Raw genomic sequence first — 21,457 nt, 5'->3', positions numbered from 1 at the left:
CATAATTATCATTAAGTAGTCTCGCTCGGCCTGTCATTAAACGGCCTGTACTGTATTACTCGCGGTGTAAGAGTGCGCGTGCTCATGCGCTCCTCCATTCATATCGGTCGGCAGGCTGCTCGGCCACTTATCGAGCTCCTCGGGCATAAAATCATAGCTGTGGCTTGGATTTGGCTCACGGGGCACCGCAACGTGGTGCTCGGATGACGGGAAGCCAATGTGCGGGTAGTGGCTGCCGGGGATGTCCCCAGACATTGCGGTGGTTGGTGGCATCCAGGATGCCTGGCTGTTGTTCATATCGTCGATAGACTGTGCGCTCGTCACCAGCATGCCGTTCAGCAGGGCGTTGTTGTCGTGCACATTAACCCCAAGTGGCTGGCTGTGGACATAGTGGCTATCATGCTCAAGGCTGTATGGACCATGAGAGGAATGCGACAAAGGAACCTCTGGCATGCTAAGAATGCTTGTGCCACTGTTGGGCCCGTTGAGGCTGGTTGGCTGGCTGATATCATGTGATTGGAGGCTTGGGAAGCCATCCAGACCCAAGGTCACGGCGATCTTATCGTTAAGGCGGTCTTCTTGCTTGGGAAGGGGACTCATGAAATCAAAAGGTGCGTTGAACATCTGTGCAACGCTCTCCTGGCCTGTCGAATACAGAGGCCAAGGGTTCTGGGAAACTCCATTGTTGTGAAGGAGTTCGTGCGGCTGGGGTTGATGGTAAACGTTAGGGCCCGGCCGGTTCAGGAGTATGGAGTCAGCAAGCGACATTGGGGGAGGGAGATCGATGCCCGTCGCTGCTTTGGGGCTTGCATGAGGGATTCGATCCGACGAAACCACTCTACGCCATGTTGTAGTGCCAACTACGTCGCGGGGCAGCGTCTGTCGGAATTTCCAGAGAATGATTGCCACCCTCTTTTTCTCACTCACTGGATGTCCAGAGTAGGGGTTGGACATTCTCCGCGAGCTGTAGGGTGTCATAGCTCGAATCTCCTGAACTACGGTCAGGTGGCGGAGGAACTCCCGAGCTTGCTCGTGGCCATGGTGTCCAGCATCCTCGGCCAGCTTTTGATCTTGCGTGAGCTTGGTGAAGCGATTCGCCCACCATTTGGATTCAAAGTGAGGCTTCACCTTGGTGTGCGTCGCGGTGTGCGTTGGCCTCGCAACTTCTTGCCGGCCTTGATAGATCTCTTGTCCATTTTCATACATGTAGATCTTGGAGGACCAATTCTCCATCTCACTGAGAATCGGAGCTCCAGCCGCACTAGCCTGAGCAAAATCTAATTCCAAGTGAATGCCGAGTTTAGAGCGAGCAGCCGGGAAGTCATCCATCAACTTCAGGTTGGATTCGATTAGGATAATGTCACAGTCCAACGACCCATTGGAATTCGCCATCAGCGAATTGAGGTAAGGAAAGGATGTTTGCCAGTTCCTGATCTCATTCAAAGAGATCGGTGCTACCGGATGCCGCTGGTCGTCTTGAAGGCGACTGTAAATATGGCTCGCGTCCTCAATACGGTCGTTCTTGTCTGGCTCGTTTACCCACATACCGAACCCGAGGCCTTGGATAGTACTGAAGTTGCTCTCGGGCCAGCTGGCGTTCATGGAAAACGGGGTAGGCGGCAGTTCTCCATAGGCCTGCCTCATAGGGTCATGATAGGTGGGGTGGAGGTGAGTGCCATAATGACTTGACAAGGGAGGATCCATGGCAGGCCCCCATCTTGGACCAGCGGGCGGATGTTGGTTGTTCGAGCGGACGTTCGCCTCTTCTCGTACGAGTCGCTCCCCTAGACACTTGTATTAGCCCAGTCCGACTTTAGTATAACTTGGCTATGCCACTTACAATCGGGGTCTCCTTTGAGGAACGAGTCGAGGACTTGGAGGTGGCTGGAGACTTGCTTTCGAGTTCTTCGTTTACCAGTTTTCTTGTAGATGAACTCAGCAATGAGCTCATTTCGACCATATGACTTTCCTCGCTCGGACCATTTCCGTCTGCCCATTGGCGGATTCGCCTCGAGAGCTATCACAACATTAGTATTCATATGTCGTGCAGCTAAAGGATTGCTTTTCTCACCTTGTTGAAACGCGTCTTCAAGCTCGTCCGACCATACCGGTTCCCCATCTTTGCCAGTGTCTCGACGAGGACGGGACCTGTACTCCAGATACTTGCTGGACCTGAGATAGCTTCTGGGCCTGCTACGAGGACCGATTAGGCTGGGCCCAAATGAATGCAGGCGCCGGAGCTTCTTGCTCTGGAGCCGGAGGTTCTGAGGGGGCTGAAGGGTGGTGGGAACAGTGGGCACTGGATGTGTTGGAACTGGGGGTTGAGGATACTTGAAGGCAAGTTGCTGCAGCTGGTCGTCACGACCAACAGTGCTGCTGTCGGCTAGGTTGTCAGAGTATGTCTGGACGTTCCCAGAGGTGTTCTGCAGGGCCCTGTCCGTATGGGCACCGATGCTCTCAAGAGCTGACTGGTGTTGAGGCACAATACACCCCGTTTGCCAGTGCGCCATCGAGCGGACCACCGGAGAGGATTGACTCTGGGAAAGAATGACAGAGAATGCCAAAGAGGAGGGTGATGGAGGACAGCAAAATGCTTACTACCGCCGTACCAAAGAACCCAGTAGTCACAAACCAGCGATCAAGAACGTAGATGCTTGGAGAGAATGTAAGAATTGGGAGAGAGAATGTGGGAGCGAAGAGCATGGTGTTTATAGGAAACCACTACTCTCCCTGGGGAGGGAGGCCTAGTGGCATAGCTGAATCACGCTGCTCGTTGATACACCACCCCTCCAAGGGCTATGTCAACTGTTCAAGGCGGGGAAAGGAATCTCCTCCCAAGCTTCACGCGTCCAGGTCGAGCTATGAACGAAGGAAGATCCTGTGTCCGAGCAAATCAGGAAGAAAGGAACTGCACGATGGGAACAAGCGGAAGACCCATGCAAGGGATGCTCCCTGAGCACGAACCAGTAAGCTGCTCCTCGGAGGTTTTAGTGCACGAGACAAGCAGTGACTGCTAATTTGAGATACGTTTTGGAGCAGCTAGACGTTCAAGTCCGTGGCAATGGCCATTCTCTGGAATGAGCAGTGGCCAACGACATCGTCCAGTGCCACGGGAGTGGAATGTAAGAGGTGGTTACGTAGATCATGTTGGAATGTATGGCCTGGACAAATTGGACAATCCCAGGACCAACTAGTCTTCACTTGGATATCCAGGGTTCGAGCAACTAGGTGTATAAGGAGTTAAGGGTAAGAAGCCTTGAATCGGCGAGGATAAAGGAACCCGGGATGGGATGACAGGAATAGACTCGGATGAAAGACTTCACTGCACGAGCGGACGGGTAACTCTGCAGGACGCGCGCGTATGTACGTGTTGACAGCCGCAGGAACGTGTTTAACCTGCGTCCGCACTCCATGCTCAGTGTCCGAGACGCAAGGGATATAAACATCAAAATCGTACCATTGCTATTGTCTGTCCCTACTAACAGGGAGAAAGAGCAGGGACTTAGTCCTCTTCGCCGTCCTGGGCCCCTACAGTGAACTTCTTGCGCCCAGGCCCGGCAAGCTTTTGTAGCTTGACCCTGTCCATCTGTTCCCCTACTTTCTTTTCGATCTGCTTGATTTCTTCCTCGGCATCGATCGCCTCCTCGTTTGCAAATTCCAGGACCAGCTTTCTGCCCAGAAGATGGGTATTCTTCAACGCGTCCATAGCGTTTTCCGCTTCGCGAGCGCTTACAAAATCCGCAAAACCGAAACCGCGAGCCGATCTGTCAAACTTCTTAGGAACCCGCACAGAGCGCAGTTGCCCATAGGCTCCAAAGAGTGACCGAACGTCCTTCTTGGTGGCCTGGAACGGCAAGTTCTTAATGATGATCTTCGTCCTTCTGGCCGCAACCTTCTTCGCGGTATCTTCACGCCTCCGCTCTTCAGCCGCATCCATTCCACGGTGAGACACCCTTACTACCAGTTCATGCTGATCAAGCTTGTAGCCATTCATGGCGGCAAGCGCAGATTGGGCCTGAGCTTTCGACCTGAACTCCACGAAACCGAAACCCATGCTGAGCGTTTGTCCGGGATGCTTAGGGTCAGGCTTAGTCTTGATCTTAGCAGACACAAAGCCATCCAGTGGCCGGAATAAGTCCACAAAACTCTGGGTCGTAGTAGCAAAGTTGAGGTTCTTTACGAAGAGGGTTGTAGTGGGCGTAAGGTCATCAACCTCATCTGCCGCGAAAGTGTCAGCAGTGGAGAAGCCTTGAGAGACGGCCTTGGTCTCTATGGTTGCCTTCTGTGGCACGGCTGCAGCATCAAACAGATCCTTGGGAGCCTTCTCCAGGAAGAGGATAGAGTCTCCGAGTTTCCGGTAGGCAAGTCCCTTAAAAGCTTTCTGAGCCTCATCTGGTCTCGAAAACTCCACGATAGCTATCGTTCCACTAGGGGGCATGAGTAACCTCGTTATTTGCCCGAATGGTTCGAACATTTTCCTGAGCTCATCAGTCTTGACGCCGTACGAGAAGTTCTTTACAAGGATAGCAGTGTTTCCACGCTCCCGCTGCTTGAAGGCTTCAATATTAACCCCATTAGCTGAGAAGTAAGCTTTCGTTTCTTGGATTACGTGGGTTTCAGCGTGGGCCTGCTTCACAGCAGCGTCAGATGAAGTAGGATCCAAAAGATCCGCTTTGGAAACACCAAGTCGCTCAGCTACTGAAGACATAACGGCATCCGTCTGCAATATATTAGCGTATAATACTGGCGGCTATTGTGCGAGCTACTCACGTTCATGTAAAGAGAGTTCCAGCTAAACGTAGAAGACGAGGCATCCATCTTCTTTTTGATTTGCTTTTGCTTTTTCAAAGGCAGTTTCGCCAGCTCAGCATCATCAATCTTATAAGTCTTCTTCGCAGCTGCTGGCAGAATATGCATCAAGCGACCTTGGAAATGCTTTCCGTCGAGATTCTTGTAGGCCTCTACAGCCGCATCTGCGTCGAGATACTGAATGTAGGCAAACCCCTTGCTGGTATTAACCCTGGTATCGAAAGCCACATGGATCTAGGCACATTAGCATAATTCAAATAACTAATGAGTGATCAAGAAGCAATATTAAGGTGTGTAGCTCATCAGATAACAAGAGGCATCTACTAAAATACTCTTTCCTGGTAACATCATGTGCTTTGCATCTGATGTCCCTATCAGGACGATCATCATTGAGCTGGGTGGGGGGGTCGTGGATGGCAGGAACTAAAACTCAGGGAATTACTAACCTCTTCAATTCGTCCGAAAGGAGCAAAGAGCGGTTCGAGATCTGACTCCGACGTGTCGTAAGCAAGGTTTCGCACGAACAGACGTGCAGATAGACGAATGCCGTCGATATTCGTGTCGACCTGCGGCTCCTGAACCGTCTTGGCTTCAGTGGCCGCGGGAGCGACAATCTGGGCATCCCTAGAGTCAGCACCTGGATCCTCTGCTTCTTCTGGAGCTGCGGGTTCCTTCTGCTGCGCAGCAGCGTCGAAATCCGCCTGCTCTTCCTCATCAAGCAGACCAAGAAGACGACTTGTCTTGGACCGGAGCCAGTCCGCATCCGAAACAGCTGGCGCCTCGGTCTCGGCGACAGTATCATCCTGCTCTGCCGGTGCCTCGGCGTTTCCTTCCCCACTGTGGTCTACCACCATGGGTTCGGGTGATCCATGAGCTTCGCGATCAGCTGTGTGCATCTCCTGAGAGCGATCATGGTCATCGCCAAGCTTCGCCTTCTTCCTTTGTGCATATGTAAGCTCCTGAGGTTGCTCCTCTACTTCAGCGGGCTGTTCTGCAGGTGAGTCAAGCTCCGGCGGCTTGGGCACATCATCATTTGCCCATGTTTTAGTCTTAGACGAATGTTGCATTACAGAGAGATACTCTTGCAAGCGAGCGTCTTGCGGGGCGCTTTCGCCATCCCGTTTACGCTTGAGGGAAGTATCTGCGGCATCGCCTGCAGAGATCTTATCATGTTTTCCAGCTTTGCGAGTGGGTTCGGCATCGATCTACAAGATTACTGGTCAGTCACAGGACCACCTTGACTGTCAGCGGGGAAAACAAAAGAAACAAAGCAAGTGTGGATAGGGAGTAGAGCACATACCGGCTTAGCAATGTCTACTGAGATTTTGGACATCTTCATGTAAGTCTTATTGAAGTAAGACACAGCCTGCTGGGCCGCCTCATGGCTCTTGAAGCCCACGAAGCCAATTCTGCGCTTAGGCAGTACATGAGCGTCTGTGACTTGGAAGCGAGTAGCGAAGTGCTTCCTCAATTGATCATCAGATAAAGTTGGCGGAAGGCCAGAGACAAATACTCTGGTGCTCTCCATGATTGTGACAATGTGTGCCACTGAAATAGTTTGGAAAGAAAAAGTTCGAAAAAATTTTGGTGGAATGTTTTTTTTGCTTCCTTATAGTGCCGAGGGCGGTGAGGAGAGCGGCCTGGCCCGTGCGTGATCCGGGCGGCGTCCATTGCGCGCAGCCGGCAATGTTGATTCCCAATACTTCCATTGGGCTTCGTGGGACGTCTTTGTACACTAAATTTAAAGTGGTGATCCGTGTCTTGAATCTTTGCTCATTTTACCTATTACTCATTCCTCATCGACGTCCAGCAAAATGGCTAGCGAAAAGAAGGATAAGCTTGAGGGTAAGTCCCCGAACGCGGCATCGTCAAACGATGGCTAACATGACCGTTCAGCGCAGATCAAGTCCGTCGATATGGTAAGAGGGATTGCTGGAGTTAAATAAGGATTGTGCTCACAGCATGGCAGACGGAGGATATGCAGCAGGAGGCTGTTGAAGTTGGTATGGTCAGCCCTACGGGTTACCTGGAAAAGGAGAGCTAATACGATGGATAGCAATTGAGGCAATGGACAAGTACCACATTGAGAAGGTAGGTTCAGCATTTTCTGTTGGTTACCATTGCTAACGATGATAGGATATTGCTCAATACATCAAGCGAGAGGTCAGCACTGCGCATTTGTATCCGAACACAGCTCATTGCTCACAATCCACAGTTCGATTCGCGCAAGGGTGCGACATGGCACTGTGTCGTCGGGAGGAACTTTGGCAGCTTCGTCACGCATGGTGAGTGACGTTGACTGGGTATCCGGGGTAAGGACTAACTTTCGAGCAGAGACGAAACACTTCATCTACTTCTACCTCGGGCACTGCGCCATTCTCCTTTTCAAGACCCAATGAACATACGACCGCAGACACCGGTCTGAATCGCCCAGGCGATGTCTATAACCTTTTCGGATAATTCAAGCAGAAGTAACGTGCAGTGAAAGGTCCCATGCAAGCGCTGGAACGAAATGCAGCCATATGGTCCCGAACAAAATGCTGCGGGGTTTGCCTAGAGGGCACAACGCGGCGGTGATTCTTCCGCGCATCTACCTGCTACTTGATTCCAATTCTTTGTTAATCATTTCAAAATATCCTAGTAGTGAATACAAGTTGATCCAATCGCAGAACTACTGCAGTGCTGCACCGTAGACACGTAGGCTTTCCAGCATGCAGGATACACTGCCAACCATCACTACTACTAAATATATAATGCACACCCAGCAACGCAACGACACCGCCGAGTGCGGAACGCCAAGTGCCAACCCGCGCCAAGCCACAGCGCCACACGTCAGCCCCAATCAGTCTATTATATGGCTGCCTCCCCCTTCCCATTAACTTGGGCTGCTGCCAATGTTATCCCTCTACACGTCGCATTACATGATCCAACGCGATCCCGATTCCTGTCTTATTACCTCCTTAGTTAGAATAAACCAACCCACCCTTTGTTCATCCTGAGAGCACTCCAAAGCCGCAAACATGGCCATCTGCATCACCTTCGGAACACATGGTATGTGACTTATCTACTCCCCTTCCCTCCTACTCCACCGACCGAGGCGACGACCCTTATGGATATCGATTCCACAAGAACCCACACCCAACCAACAAGAAAGATGCCGAAACTGACACCAAAGGAATTCAGAGTTCACTTCCATGCTGGAAGGATACGAGAATGTCCGCGCATTCTGCTATAACTGTATGAGTCCCCTGGACCCTGACAATCATGACTGCTAATTTTAGCTCTGGTTCCTGACCCAACCAATAATTTACTCGATTATTGACTGACCCGTCTTACTTTTTAATCTAGGCCAACATTGGAATGGTCATTGTTTGACGAGATGGTAAGCTTATACTTCACTAATACCTTTGGTTGAGGATATGTTTGGAGTCGTAATTATGCTAATGTATGATGGTTAACAACTAGGCCGTGGTTCACCGTCTGCTTCATTGTAATTATGTTCCCCGTCCGCATGACGCCGGACTCTACTGACCGTATATCCCCATATAGCCTGTCATCCCTCTCGCAACACATAAGTATAAGGTATGTTGATATATCATTTTCATCCTAACCTATATGCATCTCGGGGTGTATCTAATGTCATCATAGGAAGTAACCTGCTACACATGCCGCTTCACGCAGGATTTACGGTAATTCCATCCCAACATATTCCAGTAAAGAGGGAAGGGAAAGTAAAGAAACTAACATTTCATCGCAGCGACCGCCCTGATATCACCCCAGAGACGAGACCACCTCCGGGTGTCGTACCAGGCCAATTACCACAGGCGTACTATGGCGGCGGTGCACCTTTCTATCCCCCGCAGCAGGCATCAGGCCCACCTCCACAGGCGTCCGGGGGTGTGGTAGCGCCGCCGCAGCAGCAGGCAGAGCAGCAGAACCATGTGTATAAGTGATGATTATTTCTGACTTCTGTTTTCGTTGATGATGTATTATGATCGGTTGATGGTCCGTTGTCTGTATTTATCGAATACCTTTTGCTTGCTTGTTGCCCTTGTGCTTACTAGCTATCGCGCATGTATTGTATCAAATCCGATTCAATCACTCTATTGAGGTGCACAGTATATTATATGAACTCATATTATCATAGTACTACTTGAACTCAAGATTATACAGTAACGAATGGGGTATATATCCAAACCGATGAAGAAAACCAATCAAAACCATCCAAGTCCCAACAAATCCGGACATCAAACACATATCTCATCAACAGGATAACCAAGCCTCCACAACTTGACTGCCCTACTTCTCCAAAACCTCCTTCTTCTCCATCACAGGCGTCTGCACCCCAGAAACATCCCCACTCGTCATTTCCCCCACAATCATTCCCTTTCTTCTTCCCCTCTTTCCCGTAATATCCAACGCCATCATCCTCACCGTCCTCACAATGCTCTCCCGACCCTCATACAGCGGGAAAATAACCACGCCGAAAGTGGTACAGAACAGCCAAATCAGACCGACAACAACCCAACCAGTAAAGAACTTCTTGCTGAAGACATACGAGCTGCCGTACATAGGGATGGGCCAGAGAATAAGGAAGCAGAGGACCATGAAGATGGTCAAGGTGCGGGAGTAGAGAGCAGCGCGGTTGAGTTTGCGCGTTTCTTCCTCCTCCTGGGCGGCGGACTGGGTGTTGATTTCGCCGGGGATGAGTTCGATGTCGATGTGCGCGGCGGCGGCGACGTCGGCGTCGTCGACGCGGCGGATGGCGCGCATGGTGCCGTAGTCGTAGTTTTGGGAGCCGAAGATGAAGGTGAGAATTGGGGAGAAGATCACGGGGCTGAGGAGGGCGGCGACGTTGCCGGCGAGCATTGGGTAGCTGGTGCGGGAGTTTTGTTAGCTGTTTGTTTGAAGAGAGAAAAATATTGGGGTGGACTCACTTTGCGCCTGTCGTGGTGACCGTCAGGATGCCGTATTGTTTCTTGGTTGTCACGAGCCAAGCGATAAGGGAGACGGCGAGGCCGAGGGGTGGCGAGGCGGCTGCAGCGATCCAGTTCTGATGCTTCCAGATGAGGGACATGGCGCCGGGGAAGACTGCAGAGGAGATGATCACGCCCATCAACAGGTAGAGGTAGCCCATTCCGATACCAGCGTAGTAAAGACCGGTGGAGAATCCGGCCATGGCAATGGCCCAGAACACACAGGTCATGTGCGAGACCCAGACGAGACGCTTGCCCTTGGCGGATGGGTCGATGTAGGCCTGGTAGATATCGTAGGTGAAGATGGATGAAACGGCAATCAACTGGGCGGAGAAAGCGGAGGTGACTGCCATGAAGATCATGATTGTCGTGCAAACTGCGCCGCTGTAGCCGAGAAGCTTGACGGCAGCAAAGGGCAGCACGAGACCGGCTGTGACGTCGTCGGAGCTCAAGCGCTGAGTGCCCTCCAAGGAGAGAGCAGTCATGCCCAAAGTGCTGGCGCACAGCCAGGGAATCGCGAACCAGCAAAGACCACCAATGACATATCCGGGGAAAGCGTGCACGGGGCTCGCGGCAATGGCTTTGTTGTAGTAGCCGTTGTCGAGGAAGACGGTACTGTTGCATTCATTAGCAAGCAATCGATGAGGAAGTGTGGTGGCTAACGTACCCAAAGTTACCGACCAGGTTGATAATCCAGAAGATGCCACCCTCCTTTGACCTCATGGTCAGATAGCTTCCCTCGGCATTGCCTTCAACTGGGTGAAGTTTTGATGCTGCTACTAGTGCATCATAGACAGCTCCCGGAGATCCAAGCTTGTCGCTAGTCGCGTAGGCAGAGAATGCGAAGATGAAGATGACGACAATGATCACAACGGTGTGCATATAGTCCGTGATGAACGTCGCCTTAATACCACCGAATAGGGTATAGAGCACGACACCAATCGGCAGGAGGAAACAGGCAGCAACTGTATTAACCCCCGTGAGAGACGTCAAGACGGCAGAACCACCAGTCAGCAGCATGGCGGTAACGAGAATGTTGGTCATCAAGCAGAAGACGATGAAAACAACATGCACGACGGTTCCATATCGAGCACGAAGAGCTTCGAGGAAGGTATGCGCATTTGGAGCCCTCCGCTTCAGCTCAATGGCCAGGGTAGCGAACAAGATGATTTGGACCGTAGCACCTGTATCACCGAGTCAGAATGTCTTCGGCGTGTTGCTGTTGGCTGTACATACCTGATGCGTAGAAGAAAGGGCCCGAGATGCCGTATTCGTAGGCCACAGTGGTCGACTGAAGAAGAGTTGCAGCCCATGTCCAACTACTAACGACTGCCGCGGCAACCAAACCCGACTTGACTGATCTTCCAGCCGTGGAGAACATTTCCGATGTCTGCACTTCATTTTGGTATCTATGGGAGACCCATTAGTCTTGCGATACCATACTTGAAGAAAATCCATGTTTGGAAAGGGACTAGACTACACACCGCTTCAAAGCCCAGGTGATGAAGATCATGAGCAGGGCAAAGGCAAAGCCCAGACCAATGATGATGCCATAGCCAAACCCTTGCGAGAGAGGCGCTGTGAATGTGAGTGTGTCTGAAGACATGTTGGCAGTGTTTGAACACGCGAAACGATGCCTTGCTATGGCTGGACAATGACTGATGGAGACAAGGCCCTGAGCATGGCGGCAGAGGCAAGAACATATAAGGCACGGGACCCTCGAAAAATCTCCGACCTCGCAGACACGCTGGTGATCGGCGGGAAAGCCATATTGAATGAATCACTACCGATCCAATATCATTGGATCCGAGGAGTCAGGCCTGGGGAAGCGAATGGCTGATAAGAACAACTCCGGTGCCCGTTTCGTAATGTGCTTTCATCAGATGGGGTGTAACATCAATGGCAGTGGACTAGCGACAGGTGAGTTTAGTACCGAGTCATCGAGTAAGTGCCATCGTTCCACAGTTCCATAAGCATACACATGGATTATCCCATGCCCTCTCCACTTTCTTTGCAACAAAATCAACAGCCGAACCCCAAGTGGGTTATCAACGTATCGGGTCCGGGCAGCTTATTGGCGAGGCGGAAATGCTTCTTATCAGCGGAGGTCAGCGCAATGACGCCCATTGGTCCGAGTTGGGAGCGGACGATGATAAGAAGCCGTAGACTATCAGATAAGGATGTCAGCGAAGTCATGGATTGGTGTGTTGGTGCAGCCTTTCTCTTTGCCAAGAGTTTATGGCTTTATAGGGAGCAGCCTTGGTGATAGCGCTCTATCAGTTACTTAGTTTACTTACTCGATCCTGCCACTAATGCTTTGGGGGTCTTCCCCACTGCTCTTGGTCTTGGAAGCCGGGGAATTTCCATCATTCTTCGACTCCTGTAATTGGTGGGTGTCTGAGTAGGGGCAACTGATCTTGCCTTTATCTGATGTATGCCAGATCTCAGTACTGTGCGTACTGCGTAGGGCAGGCCTTGCTTGTGGATATGTCACCCACGTGTACTTCACTTTAGGCCCTTAACTTATCCTTACTTAGTATCTGGATTGATTTACATGATATATATTAGTTCATGACATTGGATCATAGTCTACTTGAGAGGTTTGTGCACAAAATATACATTGTCTGTACATCCGATACCACTACCGACTACTAGTAACCTCTTGAAGAGGGTGATAGTTCACGATTGGGGTGCCCATGGTATGAATATGCCATTAACCTACCCCAGCGTGATCAGTGATCTAGATCCGCACCAAGTATATATACACGATATACTGAGTTTCCTACTAACCCTCTTAGACTGACACAGCACCACCGTCATGATCTTAATACTACTAGTACCATCAACCCATCACCATAGTATACAATGAGTCTAGTCACTGCTAGTAAGCCTCGCATGACTCACCAATCAATCATAACATCAGCACTAAGTGGTTACTATTTTGGACCATCTCATAAACATCCACAGCCCACCACACCCAGAACCAAACCATCCACCAAAATCACCACCACCACCACCACACCAACAACAACACCATGACCACCGAAATCCACCGCACCAACGACCTAACCATCAGCCTCTCCCACACACCAACAACCCCAGGCCACACCCTCGCAACCCTAACCACCACCACCACGCTCTTCTCCCTCCCCAAATCCACCTTCACCACCACCCTCCTCACCCTGCGCACCATAACCCCTATCTTAAAACAAACCTACAACACCCCCCGCATCGCCCTAATAACCTCCGGCAACAAGACCATCTCCCTCCTCCCGCTCCACGGCCTCCCCTCACCAAACACCTGGACGCCCATACTAAGTCCCGAAACGACCTTCCATGATCCCCAAACCACGACCTCCCAACCCAACTACATAACATCCAAATCCGGCCCCCGCATGCCCTCGGCCCAACTAACCCACCTAGCCAACACCATCACTACTCACACCCTCTCCACCGCCAATTACACCTTCCACGGCCCGTCCACAGACACCAACCTCTTCGCGAACATAATCCGCGGTACCGAGCACCCCCAATGGCGTATCTGGGAGGATGAGTCCCACGTGGCGTTCCTCACGCCATACCCGAACACCCCCGGGTTCACGGTGGTAGTGCCACGAAGGCATTTGGGGAGTGATATATTTGCGCTTGGGGAGGAGGAATATAAGGGATTGGTGGGGGCGGCGTGGACGGTTGGCCGAGTGTTGATGGAGGCGTTGGGGGTGGGGAGGTGTGGGATGGTGTTTGAGGGGTTCGAGGTGGATTATGCGCATGTTAAGTTGGTTCCGGTTTATGGGGAGGATGAGGGGGGTGGGGAGAGGGAGGTGTTTCGGGAGGTGTATCCTGGGTATGTGAGTTCTTTGCCTGGGCCCGAGGTGGAGGATGTGGAGGAGTTGGTGAGGAGGGCTGGGGAGATTCGGGGGGTGATTGCTGCGCGGGGAGTATGAGGGATATGGAGAGTGGTTGTGGGGATTATAAAAATAAGAATCGGGACAGGGTTCGCTTCGACGAGTCTCGTATTTCATTGACAAGCACTATATTACACAAAACGCATTTCTTCACGGAACTAGGCTCTCCATTAATGGTTGATGGGCACAAGTGCACGGCATGATTTTATAGTGATGATTGTTCCATCCTATACTGCAGATAGATTTTGGACCAATTGTAGAAGCACAAGATCGGCATGTGCCTTCCCCACTACCAGCACACACAAGAAAGAGGCAAGGGACACCAGGGGTATATGTATCGAAGGGCAAAAGGTTGGATGATGGATTCGCTGGCCTCGCTTGATCCTCGCGCTGCTGATCTCGCGCGCGAGCCCGAATCATTCGACACGAGCCAGACATATCACGTATTATAGAATCAGGAGACAGCAACAAGACGAGAGTACAAGTCGCATTTCAGCGGCTTATGCGGAGAACTTGCGGGTGATCTTGGCAATGACTGGATATGCGCGTTAGAGATCGTTGAACGATCCGAAGACTGCCCAGGAAGCACACTTACCGTGGAGACCAACGACGGAGAAGATGAAGCCCAGACTGAGAACCAGGACAACGACGGGGTCGACCCTCAGACCGGGGCTCTCGTCAGTGTAGAGCTTGAGCATCGTGCCGGAGGAGCCACCAGCACCGGCGGCGCGAGTCGAGCTGGGTCTGGCATTGCGGAGGGACTCCTTGTGGTCAGCGGCCGCGCGACGACGCAGAGCAGCCCGGGGACCACCAGGAGGAGTGGGAGAGGAAGGGCGGTTGACGGAGGAGACAGCAGAGGCGCCGGTGCCAGCGCCAGCAGACTTGGAGTCGGGACCGGACTCAGCACCGGAGGTCATGGGGGAAGCAGCACGGGGAGAGGCCTGAAGAGAGTAGAATTGTTAGATTGGGTTGCTCTTAGTCTAATTGACCGAAGTTGTCACAATTCGTCGATGGGCTGGTCCAGTTCGCTTGGGAGACAACGATAGCCACCAAGAGGATCGGCAGGACAAGGGTGCTCACCATTTTGAAGAATAAGGGAGATTCAAGAAGATAAGAATCAAAGAAAGTGAAGCTGAATTAAACAATAATGACAACAAGAAGCACGGAAGCAATTGGCCGATGAAGAGGGAAGGAGTCGGCTGAGAAGTAGAAGAGGAGGAGATACTGGTAGGAGGTCCGGGAGGTGAGGTCGCGAGATGCCAGAAAGAGGCCACGCTCACGATTTCCAGCTGGCGGAAGGTACCGTCATTTACGGTAATGCCAAGAGCTATACTCTCAGAAAGTAGCTTATATAACATAAGTTGGATGCTTCTTTCACAACAAGTCCGATGTGGTGTAACGGCTAACATCGCCGTCTTTCACACGGCAGCTCGGGGTTCGATTCCCCGCATCGGAGTTCTCTTTTTATCTTTTTTTTGATCTCCTTTTCTTGTCTTCTTTCCTTCCTTCCCGTTCAACCTTCTCATCTGTGATGGATGCGTATAATCTAATTTTACTGCTAGCTAAGCTAGTCTCTGGCAACAGTATTTTCTTCGACTTCCAAACTACTATGTAGCTTGATCGATTACGAAATAAGGCTCTGAACCACTGGCCTACGGTTCCCTCCATTCCATCGCTCTCCACTGCAAGTTCTAGACCTTGAAGCTGCTAGGTCGTGACGATCCAAGGTCCGAAGTTTGTAGACTGCTAGATATATTGTGCGCCATCCAGAACCTTGGATCCGATCTTGACTCCACTCCACAATCAGGCAGGTCAGCTCCGACAAAGTGATGCTTTAGGGACGGATAGTCTAGTCTACGGCTAAATGGGGCAAAACCACGAGCCCTATGTGTGTCCCTGAAAACACTGTGGAGCAGTTCAGTCTCGCGCGGATGGATTATCCATTCTTGCGGAGCAGACTCGTTTGTCTACCCGCCACTCACGTGGAAGCTTCACTCTTAAGTTGAACCGGCAGAGATCCGGCCGATGGATGCCATTTCAGGACTGCTGGCAGGCAGCCACATAGACGCGACAGCCGTTGGAAGAGTTCTCCTGACATGACAACCAATTAGAACGGATTCTTCACTCGCCGGGCTTAGAGTGTATAAGCTGTAAAGCGTAGAGAAGACTCGGACCTTCAATGACTTGTGTCGCCATAGCAATACTGCCCCAATCTGTGACAGCGGAAAATCTTGGGTGCTTCGCACAATGCCGTTGTTTCACCGGGGCGCACTAAGCACGTCGAATGGCACATGGAGCAAGCAGCAAGGGGAAGGGAAATGCGCACTAAAATAGCCACACGCCACTATCTTAGAAGATTTGATGGGCTCACAGACCTGTGGCTTTCAGCACTTTGGTTTGAGAACTGCATTGGTGCTTGTGCTTGCATTAAGGTGAGACCGGAGTCTCCGGAATGCAATGAAGTTCTCAAATAGATGGAATATCTCTGTTTCGTATTCGCTATTGTGTATACACGTTATCAAGTCTAGCTAATTCGTCGGTTCGGCGTCGACTCCGACAATAAGGTTAGATGGGTACGTAACCCGGCGTGAGAAGAGGCTTAAATGTCGTTATGCGTCTGCCTAAGGCAAATTCTATCGACCTGGACCTCTTTCCCGATGGTTCATGATTCATGGTTCATGCAGAAGCAAGGCAGAGATGCATACCTCTTTCTCTTGCCTGGCCGAACCATGCATTGCTGGCCCTGCAGAGACTGCCATGCACACACGAGTGACACCGCACATTGTACTAGGTTTCAGGAAGCTGAGCCACGGATCTGGTCTGATCTGAGCCGGCCACCACAATTTTGGCCCCAATTCTGGCCCCGTTCCATCTCCGGGGCAAAGGGAAGCCCGTCTGACACGCGCTAGTCTCGATGGGGAGGTAGTTCGGTGCAGTGTTTATCGAGTCTGCACACTGTTTGACTGTGGTGGATGGTTAACTAGTAAACAGTGGAATGGTTGCCTAAGACATCCTAGTCCTAGATCTTTTGGAAGCGGTATCTTTTTTGGCTTGTATGGCGTACAACAATTCAGATATGGTGAGTTTTTTATTTTTATGAATTTTGGTCAAAGAATTCGTAGAGTGGGCATGTGTACCTACATGAAATGATCGTGGATTATTCTCATGTAGATCGCATTCTACGTGCCTTCCTTATAGATATGGATCTCCTGCCGCCCCCGATTCCCAATGCTTGCCTATTTTATACTTTCTCGCGAGCCGTTGGTTTGCAGCTCTTCCGCCACTTGTGAACTTTGACAATTCCCCCACATCCATTGCCATGTTGTATAGAACTGCTGCACTTTGCTGATACGTACTGCATTTAAAAACTTGGATAGATCTGATAACCTGAAGCATCAAGATAATCCGATGATTAACCAGAAAAGTCATCCCAAATCAATGCGATCTTTCAATGTCCCAACATATTGAAATGACTGTTTTGTCAGTATCTCCGCAAGCAGCGCGATAGTTAACTACGATGGACTGTGTATAGCTCGGATGCGCCGCCCCCTTTGGGGCAAGATGCGAGTAAGTGCACACAAAATTCTGGAGCTACGATAGTCAAGTAATAATAGGGCTTGAGAATTAGAGGTAACGCGCGGCATTTTACTAAAGGGTTAATAATATCGTAATCGGGGAACCCAGTTTCAAAAGGCAGCCGGTCCATGGGTCCGACCCACTGCGACGCGACGAATTCAGGAGACAATCGAGTCTAGTTCCTTTCTCTCTCGAGTTTAGCCCAGGCACGGGATCCGGTTCTGAGACCCGGAATAACGAATAACAACAAATCAACAACAACACCGAATTAGAAGGATTAATTTTATCACCACAACAAACACTCATCGCTTCTCCGTAAGCAGAAGCAGTCAGTGCCTAAGGAGGGAAAAGAGAATAGAGAAGATAATCAGCCACAGCAATAGCAAGCCGAAGAAGATGAAGGAGAAGAAGAGTATTTTCCCATGAATGGTTCCAGGTGCTCCCGTAATTACCGTGGGTAGATTAAAAGCTTCTTGGCTCAATCCCGCGTATAAGCCGAACGCCATGATAGAACCCATCATAAAATTAGAAGAAAGAAAATTGGGGCCCAGGACGGACGGAGTCTGGCACATTTGGGTGAACCCCAACGCATCTTGCTTTGCCGTTAAACCGTCGCTTATATGCTTGACTGCGACTAAACCTGGGTTGTCATGTAAGGTGTGGGTTTAGTCTAGTCTTGAGCTGAGCATCGTCCAACCCTCTGCTGATTTTTGTGATCATCACTTGCCTTTTCCCGCTCTTTTTCCCTTCCATTGCTGTGTCTGGACTTTCCAGCTGAACCCTGGATGCCACATACGCCTCCCCCGACCGGAAAGCAGCCCCCTCCTCCTCCTCTTCTCCTCCTCCAAAAAGTGCGTGAGTAATCAATCCCGTTTGGAATTGTCTTCTTCTGTCAGTTGGTTCACTACTATTCACATCTCGGGCTTAGCTTGACAGCAGCCTCCGTTTTTCCCTCTCTCATTCCACTCCTCATCTTCCATCGTTCTTCTCCCAGCCTTTCTTTTCCACCTCTCACATTCATACTTCCTCCTTCCCTTCCCCCCGACACTCGTTTTTCTTCCCCTTTCATCTCTTACAGCCATTTTCCTCCTTATTCCCTTTTCTTTCTTTTTCTCCTTCCCTCAGTCTCTCTCCCCTCCCTCCCTATTGCCCTCTCCGACTGACACTGGGCCTTGGTATTGAGTCCGCAGGTGCTCAGCCTTACGCCAACAGACCTCCCTCCAATCCCGAACCATCGATCATCGGACTGAGCCTCCCCGCCTAAGGGTAACACACGACAATTCGGCCTCCTCCCCCCCGAGACTTTCTCATCCTCCTCCTTCACCCTGCAGCGAGCCAGTCTCCGGGCGAAGATACCCTCCGCTCGCCCCGTTAGCCCGTCTTAAGTGTGGCTTGGTGTGGCTTATACGCTTGTCGTCGAGTGGTCGTCCTCCTCCTCTCAGAACCCGTCATCTTCGAGAACCCCGACCTCCTGAAATCCCCCTCCTGACAACCTCAAAAACAAGGCCTCGGCCGCAACCCGCACAGTTTGGGGTTGTCACCTCCCCGCTTCGCGCACCTGTATCCTTGATCCTCTACCTCTGCCATATTTTCGCGGCCGTCGGGTGGTCGAACCGTCATATTGTATCCCGATCCTGAGCCTCCGACGGACACTAGCTCCGTAACGGAGCACTTCGTCAAGATTTATTCCCACAATTCGCGGGCCTCCCTGCTCGGGGGCACTTTCGATCCATCTTTTAGACGCGGTTTCCGTGCCCGAGAAGGGTATACGAATGTTCCTCCGAATCCTCCAAAGCGACACAGGATGTATCGGCCAAACTCGCTCTGGACTTGGTCCTTTTGCATTGTTACCCTCGTCCAGACCATCATTACCCTTGCCCTCGAGTCGTAAGTGTGGCCTTCATAACCCGTTGATTTAAATCTTCCCGAGTGGTTATGCTGACTACCGCACGAATAGTTATGTCTTCGCAAACTTCCAGATCCAACTGTTTCCCAAGGGTGAAGTCTCGACTGCATCAAAGACTGTAACAACCTTCTTGGCACTCTACTGTTTCGGTTTTATATATGAGTTGATCCTCGTTTACGATGCTCTACGCCTCAAGAATACCATTCAAGTCATCGGTCTGTGCGTGTGCAACCTCGGTCTTCTGATTTACGGAGCGGTGCAAGTCCAGCAGATCAAGGACTCCATCGAAATGCTTGTGGCCGAAAGCGCCATCACCGTAGACGTGTGGGGGGAAACGGAGCCTTTTCTGATTATCATTCCGTGCGTCGTTGCCATGGGCTCTGTCCTGATGATGATTATCGCTTGGAAGCTCTACGATGAATTTGCATGGTCGATCTACAAGCATATCAGCGCCGATCTGCGAATGAAGCGCCGGTATCTTACATATCAGGTACTTTTCTGCATGCCCGCCGAAGTGGGACCCGAACCTAACTAACAAGCTTTCTAGATCTATATCGCTCTGCTGAAGTTCGATTTCTTCTTCTTCCTTGGTTTCACGGTCCAGTTCCTTGTCATTGTGACGAACAAGACGGATGTTGAATTCGGTCTCACAACGGCTGCCATTCCCGTTACGATTCTCATTCTTGTTTGCGCTGCGATCTTCGTCAAGCGAGAGAGCTCGATCGGAATGATTATCGTCATTGTACGTTATAGTATCCTTCACTAGGTCTGAATATCTTCTAACTGGTATCGCAGCTTCTATACTTCGCGGCTATGGCCTACTTCCTGTTCAAGCTGGTCCGCATGTACCAGCCTCAAACATATCAAGAGTACCTGCCCGCCCGGCGGTCTCTGACATTCTTCGCTGTGATCACACTTCTTTTGATCGTTTTGACGATCATCAACGCCTGCATCTGCATGCACAATTTCCACAAGGGTCTGAAGCAGCACGTGCATAAGAAGAAGTCCCGCGATAAGGATGAGAAGACAACTGAGTTGTCTTCCAACATCTCGGGCCAGGTGCCGAATCGCATGATGATTGACTGAGCGACTTCAGCCCCATGTTATGAACCAAACACAATAAAACGACCAAAAAAAAGAGGAAGACTAAAAATAACAGCAAACCTACAAATCGGGGGACTTTTTTTCTTTTCCACATTTCTAACCACTGCACATTTATTCATGGAGCGATATATCGTTTTTAAAGGTTAGCGAGTTGTGCAAATAGTCCGCCAGTAGGTGGAACTACTGCTTGGATACTGAGATTGGGCGTGTTTCCGGGATTTACCATATGATACCTCCTACTGCGTTGCTCGGTTTTTCTTACGAACCTTCGACTGTCTTTCCTTGTTGATTTCCTCGGAGTTTTGTCTGAAGTGGCTGTTCATCCTCTCCCCGCATCACGCTCTTACTTACTCAATGACGCGCCGAGTCGCGTCTCATTGATGAAATTCCCTTTTCCTTATATTTCCGTTTTGGTCATCATTTCCCCCCCCCCTTATATCTACATATCTCTAGCCCCCGATTATGTGAATATCACGACTTTGCATTATGTACTGTAGTTATTAATTTGCCTTGTTGCTTGGAGATAATCAAAAGACACTACTCAAACCAGCCTACACCCATTGATAATCGATGGAAAAGTTGCAGACAATCAACTAACTATCAGCGAAGCACCAGACAGTCGAGCGAGAAAGTAAGTAGCTACTATGTATATACACACACGCACACACACGAAAACAAAAAGATCGACGGAAAGAAAGAAAACCCATAGTTTCTCAACACTATTTCATTTAGAATTTGGAAATGAAACAGAAGAAAAAAATCACGAAAAAGATATCTCCGATGCGGGGAATCGAACCCCGAGCTGCCGTGTGAAAGACGGCGATGTTAGCCGTTACACCACATCGGATTATTGTTGAAGAACGGACTGATCTTATAATCTAAGTAGAATAAGAACAAGCCTTAGTTTTCTCTTCTCTCCACCACATACAAAGAACTACTCGGTTTACTTACCACTACTCTAAATCACAACAACAACCATTCCATTACGGGTCAATGAGACTTATATCACAAAGTCCTGTAAATAGAACAGTAAATAATTTTTTTAGTGATAAGGTTGTTTCTTTTGAAAGGACTGGCGTGGAGGGGGCCATTGAAAAGCAGCAGGGAGGAAGTAAACTTATCGTTTTACAACGAGGTATACGTAGTTCAATAAAGTTACATGTGGTGGTGGTGGTGGTGGT

The 21,457-nt window shown here is 50.4% G+C and overlaps 8 protein-coding genes and 2 non-coding genes across 10 annotated transcripts; 5 read left to right on the top strand and 5 right to left on the bottom strand.

The window, feature by feature from the left end:
* Nucleotides 1-36: 36 nt before the first annotated feature.
* abaA (transcription factor AbaA) lies at nucleotides 37-2,510 on the bottom strand (the record flags this gene model as incomplete). The annotated part of the gene is made up of 3 exons (XM_025663432.1): nucleotides 37-1,784; nucleotides 1,841-2,017; nucleotides 2,072-2,510. The coding sequence occupies 3 exons, from the start codon at nucleotides 2,508-2,510 to the stop codon at nucleotides 37-39; spliced, it is 2,364 nt and encodes a 787-aa protein (XP_025516279.1).
* Nucleotides 2,511-3,502: 992 nt separating this feature from the next.
* Nucleotides 3,503-6,337, bottom strand: mrd1 (RNA-binding ribosome biosynthesis protein MRD1; the record flags this gene model as incomplete). Its single annotated transcript, XM_025663431.1, has 4 exons — nucleotides 3,503-4,720; nucleotides 4,771-5,043; nucleotides 5,256-6,014; nucleotides 6,110-6,337. The coding sequence occupies 4 exons, from the start codon at nucleotides 6,335-6,337 to the stop codon at nucleotides 3,503-3,505; spliced, it is 2,478 nt and encodes an 825-aa protein (XP_025516278.1).
* A 179-nt stretch (nucleotides 6,338-6,516) lies between these two features.
* BO85DRAFT_448416 (dynein light chain DYN2) lies at nucleotides 6,517-7,483 on the top strand. Its single transcript, XM_025659929.1, has 7 exons — nucleotides 6,517-6,654; nucleotides 6,706-6,728; nucleotides 6,779-6,812; nucleotides 6,866-6,900; nucleotides 6,946-6,972; nucleotides 7,025-7,094; nucleotides 7,144-7,483. Exons 1-7 carry the CDS (start codon nucleotides 6,624-6,626, stop codon nucleotides 7,206-7,208), a joined length of 285 nt encoding a protein of 94 aa, XP_025516277.1. The 5' UTR covers nucleotides 6,517-6,623; the 3' UTR covers nucleotides 7,209-7,483.
* Nucleotides 7,484-7,713: 230 nt separating this feature from the next.
* On the top strand, nucleotides 7,714-8,914 carry BO85DRAFT_519251 (rhodopsin family protein). The gene is made up of 7 exons (XM_025665034.1): nucleotides 7,714-7,860; nucleotides 7,993-8,046; nucleotides 8,158-8,191; nucleotides 8,275-8,299; nucleotides 8,359-8,391; nucleotides 8,458-8,498; nucleotides 8,567-8,914. Exons 1-7 carry the CDS (start codon nucleotides 7,830-7,832, stop codon nucleotides 8,760-8,762), a joined length of 414 nt encoding a protein of 137 aa, XP_025516276.1. The 5' UTR covers nucleotides 7,714-7,829; the 3' UTR covers nucleotides 8,763-8,914.
* A 21-nt stretch (nucleotides 8,915-8,935) lies between these two features.
* Nucleotides 8,936-11,527, bottom strand: BO85DRAFT_273182 (sodium:solute symporter family protein). Its single transcript, XM_025655115.1, has 5 exons — nucleotides 11,270-11,527; nucleotides 11,022-11,194; nucleotides 10,453-10,969; nucleotides 9,747-10,400; nucleotides 8,936-9,685 (listed from the first exon to the last, which is right to left on the bottom strand). The coding sequence occupies exons 1-5, from the start codon at nucleotides 11,389-11,391 to the stop codon at nucleotides 9,109-9,111; spliced, it is 2,043 nt and encodes a 680-aa protein (XP_025516275.1). The 5' UTR covers nucleotides 11,392-11,527; the 3' UTR covers nucleotides 8,936-9,108.
* Nucleotides 11,528-12,650: 1,123 nt separating this feature from the next.
* Nucleotides 12,651-13,729, top strand: BO85DRAFT_477059 (HIT family protein; the record flags this gene model as incomplete). Its single annotated transcript, XM_025662813.1, has 2 exons — nucleotides 12,651-12,669; nucleotides 12,753-13,729. 2 exons carry the CDS (start codon nucleotides 12,651-12,653, stop codon nucleotides 13,727-13,729), a joined length of 996 nt encoding a protein of 331 aa, XP_025516274.1.
* A 51-nt stretch (nucleotides 13,730-13,780) lies between these two features.
* Nucleotides 13,781-14,949, bottom strand: BO85DRAFT_448410 (SEC61-beta family protein). Its single transcript, XM_025659928.1, has 3 exons — nucleotides 14,771-14,949; nucleotides 14,286-14,631; nucleotides 13,781-14,225 (listed from the first exon to the last, which is right to left on the bottom strand). Exons 1-3 carry the CDS (start codon nucleotides 14,771-14,773, stop codon nucleotides 14,191-14,193), a joined length of 384 nt encoding a protein of 127 aa, XP_025516273.1. The 5' UTR covers nucleotides 14,774-14,949; the 3' UTR covers nucleotides 13,781-14,190.
* A 125-nt stretch (nucleotides 14,950-15,074) lies between these two features.
* On the top strand, nucleotides 15,075-15,146 carry BO85DRAFT_t144. Its single transcript has one exon. It is a non-coding gene; the product is annotated as a tRNA-Glu (tRNA).
* A 3,563-nt stretch (nucleotides 15,147-18,709) lies between these two features.
* Nucleotides 18,710-20,562, top strand: BO85DRAFT_273026 (uncharacterized protein). The gene is made up of 4 exons (XM_025655114.1): nucleotides 18,710-19,153; nucleotides 19,224-19,662; nucleotides 19,720-19,914; nucleotides 19,968-20,562. The coding sequence occupies exons 1-4, from the start codon at nucleotides 19,071-19,073 to the stop codon at nucleotides 20,256-20,258; spliced, it is 1,008 nt and encodes a 335-aa protein (XP_025516272.1). The 5' UTR covers nucleotides 18,710-19,070; the 3' UTR covers nucleotides 20,259-20,562.
* A 489-nt stretch (nucleotides 20,563-21,051) lies between these two features.
* BO85DRAFT_t126 lies at nucleotides 21,052-21,123 on the bottom strand. The gene has a single exon. It is a non-coding gene; the product is annotated as a tRNA-Glu (tRNA).
* Between the last annotated feature and the right edge of the window lie 334 nt (nucleotides 21,124-21,457).

Source organism: Aspergillus piperis, assembly GCF_003184755.1.
Source record: "Aspergillus piperis CBS 112811 unplaced genomic scaffold BO85scaffold_7, whole genome shotgun sequence".
In the NCBI taxonomy this organism is placed as follows: Eukaryota; Fungi; Ascomycota; class Eurotiomycetes; order Eurotiales; family Aspergillaceae; genus Aspergillus; species Aspergillus piperis.
Note: the sequence above shows the minus strand (reverse complement) of the source record. Positions and strands in the feature narration are given on the sequence as shown.

Bases quoted from the DNA above. Each gene is read 5' to 3' on its own strand.
- BO85DRAFT_273026 (XM_025655114.1), top strand. From the start codon at position 19,071: ATGTATCGGCCAAACTCGCTCTGGACTTGGTCCTTTTGCATTGTTACC. The intron at 19,663-19,719 runs GTACTTTTCTGC...CAAGCTTTCTAG, and splicing joins GCCGGTATCTTACATATCAG to ATCTATATCGCTCTGCTGAA. The intron at 19,915-19,967 runs GTACGTTATAGT...CTGGTATCGCAG, and splicing joins TCGGAATGATTATCGTCATT to CTTCTATACTTCGCGGCTAT.
- BO85DRAFT_448410 (XM_025659928.1), bottom strand. The intron at 14,226-14,285 runs GTAAGTGTGCTT...GCGCATATCCAG, and splicing joins CTCCGTCGTTGGTCTCCACG to TCATTGCCAAGATCACCCGC.
- BO85DRAFT_448416 (XM_025659929.1), top strand. From the start codon at position 6,624: ATGGCTAGCGAAAAGAAGGATAAGCTTGAGG. The intron at 6,813-6,865 runs GTATGGTCAGCC...TACGATGGATAG, and splicing joins GCAGGAGGCTGTTGAAGTTG to CAATTGAGGCAATGGACAAG. The intron at 6,901-6,945 runs GTAGGTTCAGCA...TAACGATGATAG, and splicing joins ACAAGTACCACATTGAGAAG to GATATTGCTCAATACATCAA.
- BO85DRAFT_273182 (XM_025655115.1), bottom strand. From the start codon at position 11,391: ATGTCTTCAGACACACTCACATTCACAGCGCCTCTCTCGCAAGGGTTT. The intron at 11,195-11,269 runs GTGTGTAGTCTA...GGTCTCCCATAG, and splicing joins ATCACCTGGGCTTTGAAGCG to ATACCAAAATGAAGTGCAGA. The intron at 9,686-9,746 runs GTGAGTCCACCC...CTCCCGCACCAG, and splicing joins GTCACCACGACAGGCGCAAA to CTACCCAATGCTCGCCGGCA.
- BO85DRAFT_519251 (XM_025665034.1), top strand. From the start codon at position 7,830: ATGGCCATCTGCATCACCTTCGGAACACATG. The intron at 8,192-8,274 runs GTAAGCTTATAC...GTTAACAACTAG, and splicing joins GGTCATTGTTTGACGAGATG to GCCGTGGTTCACCGTCTGCT. The intron at 8,300-8,358 runs GTAATTATGTTC...ATCCCCATATAG, and splicing joins GGTTCACCGTCTGCTTCATT to CCTGTCATCCCTCTCGCAAC.